The 7,982-nt window shown below is 61.7% G+C and overlaps 3 protein-coding genes across 8 annotated transcripts in view; 1 reads left to right on the top strand and 2 right to left on the bottom strand.

The window, feature by feature from the left end:
- Positions 1-460: 460 nt before the first annotated feature.
- On the top strand, positions 461-5,767 carry CHRNE (cholinergic receptor, nicotinic, epsilon (muscle)). The gene is made up of 12 exons (XM_011958367.1): positions 461-511; positions 753-895; positions 1,022-1,066; positions 1,190-1,299; positions 1,433-1,588; positions 1,885-1,985; positions 2,294-2,494; positions 2,577-2,691; positions 3,961-4,075; positions 4,159-4,345; positions 4,431-4,537; positions 4,651-5,767. The coding sequence occupies exons 1-12, from the start codon at positions 466-468 to the stop codon at positions 4,804-4,806; spliced, it is 1,482 nt and encodes a 493-aa protein (XP_011813757.1). The 5' UTR covers positions 461-465; the 3' UTR covers positions 4,807-5,767.
- LOC105523531 (chromosome unknown open reading frame, human C17orf107) lies at positions 2,685-4,125 on the bottom strand. 2 transcript variants are annotated; one of them, XM_011958366.1, is made up of 3 exons: positions 3,711-4,125; positions 3,379-3,588; positions 2,685-3,287 (listed from the first exon to the last, which is right to left on the bottom strand). In XM_011958366.1, exons 1-3 carry the CDS (start codon positions 3,852-3,854, stop codon positions 2,958-2,960), a joined length of 684 nt encoding a protein of 227 aa, XP_011813756.1. In that variant the 5' UTR covers positions 3,855-4,125; the 3' UTR covers positions 2,685-2,957. The 2 variants fall into 2 exon arrangements, with proteins under 2 accessions (XP_011813756.1, XP_011813755.1); XM_011958365.1 differs by having other exon boundaries at positions 2,685-3,588.
- Positions 5,471-7,982, bottom strand: part of MINK1 (misshapen-like kinase 1) — a 67,671-nt gene continuing 65,159 nt past the window's right edge. For all 5 annotated transcript variants that reach the window (XM_011958368.1, XM_011958369.1, XM_011958371.1 and 2 more), the window contains 6 exons: positions 7,737-7,871; positions 7,444-7,544; positions 7,205-7,354; positions 6,959-7,118; positions 6,731-6,870; positions 5,471-6,336 (listed from right to left, as the gene is read on the bottom strand). In XM_011958368.1, the coding sequence (XP_011813758.1) occupies positions 6,253-6,336; positions 6,731-6,870; positions 6,959-7,118; positions 7,205-7,354; positions 7,444-7,544; positions 7,737-7,871 (770 nt within the window). In that variant the 3' untranslated portion in view covers positions 5,471-6,252. The remainder of the gene's footprint in view (positions 6,337-6,730; positions 6,871-6,958; positions 7,119-7,204; positions 7,355-7,443; positions 7,545-7,736; positions 7,872-7,982) is intronic.

The raw sequence follows: 7,982 nt of genomic DNA, 5'->3' as shown, positions 1-7,982 counted from the left end.
ATTGTGGGCTTGGGGGGTGATAGTGTGTGTTCCACGTGGGGGAGAATGGGAGGCAAGGGGTGTGTCACTTCCCCAGATGTGTTCATCGGGCAGGGTCACCTCCACAGGGCAGCTTACTCAAAGGACATCAGTGCCTGTTGAAAGCAGTGTCTCCCCCCCTCTGCTACTAGGATTGTGGTTGCAGGTGCCTCTCAGGAGAGGCTCACATCTGTGGCTGGGGAGCTGGCCAAAGACCAGGCAAAGGACGCTGGACTGGGGCGGGGCAGGGGCAGGAAACACAGGATGGGGCAGCTGCCTCTGGAAGCAGCCAAAATGTCCCCAGCTGCAGCAGGAGTGAGTAGAGGATTAGGTGACAGTCCCCTAACAGCCCGGAACTAACACCCTCCTCCCCCTCACACATGCACCCTGGCCTGCCCCCTCCAAGCCTTCCAGAGCTCAGAATAATCCTGAGAACCAGGCAGCAGGATGGCAGGGGCTGCTGTTGGGGTCCTGCTCCTCTTGGGGCTCCTCGGTATGGACAGGGGCCGGGGTGGGAGGCAATTCCCTGACATAAAGAGACTGGGAAGGCAAAGACAGAGACCTAGACGAAGACTGAGACACAGTATTTGGTTCCCAGGCACAGTGTAATTGGTTTAGGAGACAGATACGGATAATACACAGCCTCAGAGGCCTGTGAGGACCCAGGGGAAGCAGAGAGGAGATTCAGCCTCTTCATTATTGCCAATGGCCCTTCCTGCTTGACCCCATCGCAGGCAGCAGTGTGGGGAAGAACGAGGAACTGCGTCTTTATCACCATCTCTTCGACAACTATGACTCAGGAAGCCGGCCAGTGCGGGAGCCTGAGGATACTGTCACCATCAGCCTCAAGGTCACCCTGACGAATCTCATCTCACTGGTAAGATATCCCCACCCTCATCACAAGCCAAAAATCCCACTTCTGGCCCCAACCGCTGAGCTTGGTCCTAAAGCTCACTTCTGGCCTTGAAATCTCACTTCAATCATCCCCATCTCCCATGTGCAGAATGAAAAAGAGGAGACTCTCACCACTAGCGTCTGGATTGGAATCGTGAGTCAAATCTGGAGAACAGTGTTAGGTCTTGTCCAGGGGACTCCTTTTCCCCCAAACCCCTCCCAGGCAACGCCAGGTGGGAGATGCAGGGTACGCGTCCTTCCGTCCCCCACCCCTTAGGATTGGCAGGATTACCGACTCAACTACAGCAAGGACGACTTTGGGGGCATAGAAATTCTGCGAGTCCCTTCAGAACTCGTGTGGCTGCCAGAGATTGTGCTGGAAAACAAGTGAGAACCGGGCCGGACGCCAGGCTGGAGGGAAGCCGGCCTGGGGTGCGGGCTGGACTTGGTTGGGAAAGGGGGGGGGTACTCCGAGAGGGTGCAGATCTGTGCAAAAAGCTCGGTTTCCCCGAGCCCACAGTATTGATGGCCAGTTCGGCGTGGCCTACGACGCCAACGTGCTGATCTACGAGGACGGCTCCGTGACGTGGTTGCCTCCGGCCATCTACCGCAGCGTCTGCGCCGTGGAGGTCACCTACTTCCCCTTCGATTGGCAGAACTGTTCGCTTATTTTCCGGTGGGAAGAGTTACTCCGAGGCCCGGAGGGTTATGGGAGGGGCCTGTGTGGGGCGGGGCCAAATGGAAGCACCGCCCTCGGGGCGGGGCTTCACGCTGGAGGCGGAGCAAGTTGTAGGCACAGGGTGGGACGCTGGAGCGGGCCCGAGGTAGAGGTGGGAACAGAGGCACGCGGGCTGGGCCTGGGTGAAGGGGTGGGGCCTCGCGGCCCCACTAGATCCCAGCTTCCAGGGCTGGGTCTGAGGCTGGGGCCCGGGTCAGAGCTTGTGGCGTGGGCTCCCGGCCCTGGCTCCGCAGCTCTCAGACGTACAATGCCGAAGAAGTGGAGTTCACCTTTGCTGTGGACGACAACGGCAAGACCATCAACAAGATCGACATCGACACTGAGGCCTATACTGGTGAAGCCCCCGCCTGCCCAGAAAAACCCGCTTCTAGACGGGGTCCAGAGAGGGGACTTCCAGGGTGGGCTTGCCCCAGACCAATGACACTGGAGGATGACTTCCGCAAGCGGGTTTAGCTTACCCCCGTCCTGAAATCATTCTCGACAGTTACTCTAGTCCTGCCTTCTGGCTTTCCATACCCTCAACGAGAATGCCCTTTTCTGCCCGAATTGCCCCCATCCTGACGGCCCATGACCCTGGTGCAGACAGCCGCAGCCTCCTCTTCAGCCCGCTGTCAGCTGGCTGACCCTGCCCGCGTCCCGCAGAGAACGGCGAGTGGGCCATCGATTTCTGCCCGGGGGTGATTCGCCGCCACGACAGTGGCGCCACCGACGGCCCAGGGGAGACTGACGTCATCTACTCGCTCATCATCCGCCGGAAGCCGCTCTTCTACGTCATTAACATCATCGTGCCCTGTGTGCTCATCTCGGGCCTGGTGCTTCTCGCCTACTTCCTGCCGGCGCAGGGTAAGCAGTGGCCCCGAACCCACACCCAAACCCAGGCTCGCTCCCGGGAGGCGGGGCCCGCTCTCACCGGCTCTCCCTCCAGCCGGCGGCCAGAAATGCACGGTCTCCATCAACGTCCTGCTCGCCCAGACCGTCTTCTTGTTCCTCATTGCCCAGAAAATTCCAGAGACGTCTCTGAGCGTGCCGCTCCTGGGCAGGTGAGGGCGGAGCATGTCTGGGCGGTGACCCCCGCGGGGGCGTGGCCAGTGCGAAGGGCGGGGCCTGGGGGGCGTTGTCGGGTGGGGGCGTGGCCAAAACCCAGAGACCCCGGGAGAAGCTCTGGCTGTCTCGCCCCGCCCTAGGCTTTATTCGGACGCCGGGTGGGGCTGGGACGGGGATGGAGTCCCTGGTCCGCCGTCCTCCTCACTGCTGCTGGATGTCACCTGGAGGTCTCCTGAGTAGCTCTGTTGAGGGACGGTCCGGCTCAGTGCCTCCCCAGCCCCGCCGCCTCTGGCCCCCAACTCACCCCGCATCCCGAGCTCACCGGTTCTCCGGGGATTCCGAGGCCTAGCTGCTGTTGCCACTGTCGCAGGAATGAGGCAGACCCCTGCAGACCCCGTCCACACAGGCATAGCCACGCTCCCTGGACTAGAAGCCGGGCGCCGGCGCCCACCGCAGCCCCAGCTTGCCGAGTCCCCTGCCCCGCGGCCTGGGCTACCCGGCTCAGAGCTGCACCCGGATCCCCGCCGTCTGGGGCTGGGCCCGCGCTGCTGTCTAGTCGCCGCGCCTCCTGCTGCAGCCACAGGGCTGAGATCTGTATTGGGAGCACAGGGGTTAGCGGGGAGGCAGAGGTCCCTGTTCCCGCTGCCCGATCGCCGCGTATCCTGAGCCCTCCGGTACCCCACCTCTAACAAGGTAGCCCCGAAGCTCACGAGGCTGGCTGTGGCTTCTTTTAACACCAGCCCCAGGGTGGGCTTCGGGGCAGGCAGCATCCCCTGCATCTTCGGCTCAGGTGGCTCCAGGGACTTCAGCTCTCTGAACTTCTGTTCCAGATATTCATGGGCTGCGGCCACAGAGAGTTCCAGGGAAGACATAAGCGGGGGCTGGAGGGCCACCTGGAGAAGGAGCAGAGCAGTAGAGTAGCAGAGCAGTAGAGTAGCAGGGCAAATGTCACAGGGCGCGCAGGAGACCTACCCAGAAGGTCTCGAGGTGCCGCCCTCGGCGGGCGTAGCCTCACCTCGGTGGAGCTGTGGAAGTGGTAGATCCACATCAGGGTGTCCAGGGAGCTGGGGGTTCCCTTCATGGCTGCCACAAGTGGTAGGACGGGAGAAGGGCTGGGGGACGCGTCTGTCGTCCCGCAGGGGGCGCAGCTGGAGGGCATAACCAACCCGTGCCAAGAGAAGCCGTGTTTGTGAGGTCAGAGAGCGCGCGGCGTCTTCCGTAGCTGGGAGGGGGAGCGGTGTTGTCACGCATTCCGGGCTCCTCAGGTTCCTTATTTTCGTCATGGTGGTCGCCACGCTCATTGTCATGAATTGCGTCATCGTGCTCAACGTGTCCCTGCGGACGCCCACCACCCACGCCGTGTCCCCGCGGCTGCGCCACGTAAGCGCGGAGGGGGCGGTGCGGCCCGGGTGGGGGTGGAGCTTACTACTAACCCTGCCCCCTAAGCCCCGCCTCTACCCCAGGTTCTCTTGGAGTTGCTGCCGCGCCTGCTGGGCTCCCCGCCGCCCCCCGAGGTTCCCCGAGCCGCCTCGCCTCCAAGGCGGGCGTCGTCGGTGGGCTTATTGCTCCGCGCGGAGGAGCTGATACTGAAAAAGCCACGCAGCGAGCTCGTATTTGAGGGGCAGAGGCACCGGCACGGGACCTGGACGGGTGAGCACAGTGGCCCGGCGGGCTGCGGGGGGTGCCTGCCATGGGGGAGGCTCCTAACGGCCCACCCCGGTGTTTTCCCCGCCAGCTGCCTTCTGCCAGAGCCTGGGCGCCGCCGCCCCCGAGGTCCGCTGCTGTGTGGATGCCGTGAACTTCGTGGCCGAGAGCACGAGAGATCAGGAGGCCACTGGCGAGGTGGGATGGGAGCCAGAGGCGGGTGGAGCGCGGCAGGGCCCCCCTCCCCCCCGTCTCCCATGCAGCTGGCTCCAGCAGCTGCCTCTTTACTGACTGTGCCAACCCTTCCCCAGGAAGTGTCCGACTGGGTGCGCATGGGCAATGCCCTTGACAACGTCTGCTTCTGGGCCGCTCTGGTGCTCTTCAGCGTGGGCTCCAGCCTCATCTTCCTCGGGGCCTACTTCAACCGAGTGCCTGATCTCCCGTACCCGCCGTGTATCCAGCCTTAGCGCGCACCGACTTCAACTTCCCACCCATCTCCAGTAGGAAACTGATTTTGAAAAAGTAGGCTGCCGCCACCACGGCATTATGATCCCTTCCCACTGCCGATCAATCTGTATTTTGTGAACTTTACCAGAAGAATGGTGTGTGCCCACCCCTTGGTGTATGTAGGTCTGGTCCCAGTCCAGGGGTCAGCAGGAGGAAACGATTCACACAGGCTCTCAGGTGCCAGTGTTCCAGAAAGCAAGGACTGCCCTTCATTCAGCCTTGCTTACCTCCCAGCTTTTCTCAGGCCCAGCCCCACGGGACTCTGGAGGCTGCCAGCTACCTTTGTTCATCTCATAGCCAAACAGGAGACCCCTTTGCAGGACTTGCACATAGGGCGGCTGGAGCCAGGAAACCCTCTTCTTCCCTGGCCTGGCTCTAGCTGCAGCTGGTGGGAACCAAACCCCTTCAGTGCCGGTGGCCCTCTGGCCCGCAGGTTTAGGGCTGAGGCTGCCCTGGTCCTCCTGCAGTCATTTCTTCTCGGTTTTCTTGGCCCAGCACTGCCCATCCCACCCCCATGAGGCTCACTCATTGCAGATCCCAGCCCACCCTGCCCCTTTCTTCTGCACCCTGGAGGTTCTCTCTGCCTAGTATACAGGACTGAGAGAAAGCAAAATGGGGCCTGCATGGTGGGAGCTGGTTGAATTGTCTTTATTAACAAACAGGATATCCAAGGCCACTACATTGAGGAGGGGTGGGGGGAGGGAGGAGGAGGGTTACTTGCTGCTCACACTATATACAGATGCAAGCAAGGGGTGTGGAGAGTGAGGGCTCCCTGCTCCCTCCCTCCACCGGGGAAGGGCATGGGCTAGAAGAGGAGGAGATGGGGGTTGGGAAAGGGGGGAATGTTTTGGCTGGCGGGGTCCCCCCTCCATTCCCTGGAGTTTGGGGGAAGGGGAATCATTAAAGTGCTTTCAGAAAATGAAGAAATGGTCCCTGCCCCTGGAGTGGCTGGTGACCCCCCAAAAATCTAGGGCCCAGTGACCCCCCCCAGGGTCTGGTACATTCAAGGGGGGAGCCGGCTCCCCTGACGTGCAAATAAAGGGGTCCAGGGCCCTGCCCAGTCAGCAGCAGTGGGGTAAGGGGTTCAAGCCCCAAGCACTCTCCTCTTAAATGGAGAAAAGGGGGGAGGGGCTACGCCCACTCAATTCCTGGGAAGGGGAACTTGTGTCCCTCCCCGAAGCTGGGGACAGGCACAGTTTTGGGAAGAGGACATGTTGGGGAAGAGGATGGTCACGTGATCACGAAAGCATCAGGGGTCAGAGGTCACGTTCCCAGCAGGCTCCAGTGAATCAAACCAGTAAAAGCAAAAGCCCAGGGAGGGGAAAGAGGGGCGGCCCAGGAAGCCTGGCTGCAGGGGGAGAGCTGGGTCCAGTGTGGGACAGGGACAGCCCCAGCCCAGGGCCCCGTCACCAGTTCATGATGCAGTTACGGTTCAGAGTCATGAAGTAAACTTGGCTGCTGCCCCCAGAGCGGACTGAGGCAAAAAACACCTGGGTGGGGCAAGAGAAGAAGTTACCAAGGGCTGGGTCGGGGGGTCTCCATTAACTGGGAGAGGGGAAGAAGCGGGGAGAAAAGAAGGGGGGGTGGCAGAAGAGGTGAGGGGGAGAGAGAGACTGCAGGAGGAGACTCACAGTGCCCCTCACCCGGAGGAAAGGCCAGGACGTTAGGGGAGAGGGTGCACTACCAGCCCCCTGGGCACCAGCTGGAAAGTCCTCAGAACTGAAGGGAGTGCAGGGCAGTGGCAGTGGCTCACTGCCTTCCGAACTCCCAGAGGGGCCCGCTTTCAGGGAGACACCACGCCCATCCTCTCCCCAGACCTCTGCCCGGGGCCTGGGGTCAGGGCAGCCGGGACGGCAGGGCTTTCAGCGGGAAGGAGACGCCCACCTTGTCGTTCCGCTCACACAGGAACTTGAGCCTCTGGGCTCGTTTGTGCATGAAGACCCCGTCCAGGTGGCCCGTCTCCACAGAGCGGATCTCAATGGCTTTCTCACCCCAGCCCATGATCTGGTTGGAGCAGATGTAGGCTGTGGGGAAAACAGGTGAGGGGCTGAGCAGGCTGCACCCCGGGGCCACCTCAGGGCCATGTGGCCGGGAGGGCGGCAGCTCACTCACCCACAGAGGTGGGCATCTCTCCCCACTGCAGCACCACATCCTTAATGATCCGCCCGTACGTGTTGACGTAGACGCCCTCGTCCTCGTAGCACAGCAGCATCTCCATGCCGTCGGTGTTGGGGAGGAAAATGATGGCGTGGGGCGTGATCTGGCTCTGGATCTGGGGAGAAGGAGGTGGGCTGGAGTCTCCGTGTCTGGTGCCCAGACTGGGCGAACCCACTCCTCCAGCAGCCCCGCCAAGCTCACGTGCACAGGGATGTAGATGTCATAGCTGTTCCCCGAGTCGACATCCACAGCATGGAAGCCAGCACTGGAGCCATAGATGACCTTGAGCCGCTGCCCCTCCTCTACTGTCAGGTCGACCAGCAGAGGGCGGTGAGGGAGGTCGGCAAAGGACTGCGGAGGAGCGGAGGAGAGGAGGGCTCAGCGGCACCGGGAGAGGCGCTGGGACTCCAGATGGTGCTAGGGGCCGAGGCTGGGGTTACCTTGAAGGCCATGAATTTGTGGTAGGGTTTGGGGGCCCAGGCATAGACCTCCACGGAGCTCTTGAGGGCGATGACCAGGAACTTAATCCGCTCGTATTTCACTGGAGGCCAGAGAGAAGAGGGATGCTGAGGCTTCCCTTGGGCCACGGGCGCCTCCCCGTGGTCTGTCACTACACTGCCCCACCCAGGCCCCAAGTCCCTGGCTCCCAAGCTTTCTCAGCCATTAGACCCAGGCCCATTTCTCTCTCTTCATGAACAAATATGCGCTGGCCACTCAGCTGGGACATCCTCACCAACACGGTAGTGCCCGCAGCCCTCCATGTCCCCGACGGTGGTCCAGCCCTGCTTCTTTTCCACTTCTGGGTCGTTGTGCAGAATCTTGTTCCGGAGCCAAGACAGGTAATACACCCGCAGTTTGTTCCTTTTCCCTGAGGGACGGACAGACAGACATACCCCGTTCTCACCTGTGGCCTGGCTGCCACCGCCCTGGCCTCCTCTGTTGGCATGCCACAAAGGGTGAGAAAGTGCGGCTCCACCTT

This window comes from Colobus angolensis, unplaced genomic scaffold (assembly GCF_000951035.1).
Source record: "Colobus angolensis palliatus isolate OR3802 unplaced genomic scaffold, Cang.pa_1.0 Scaffold47, whole genome shotgun sequence".
Classification (NCBI taxonomy): domain Eukaryota; kingdom Metazoa; phylum Chordata; class Mammalia; order Primates; family Cercopithecidae; genus Colobus; species Colobus angolensis.
This window is presented reverse-complemented; position numbering and strand designations above follow the sequence as displayed.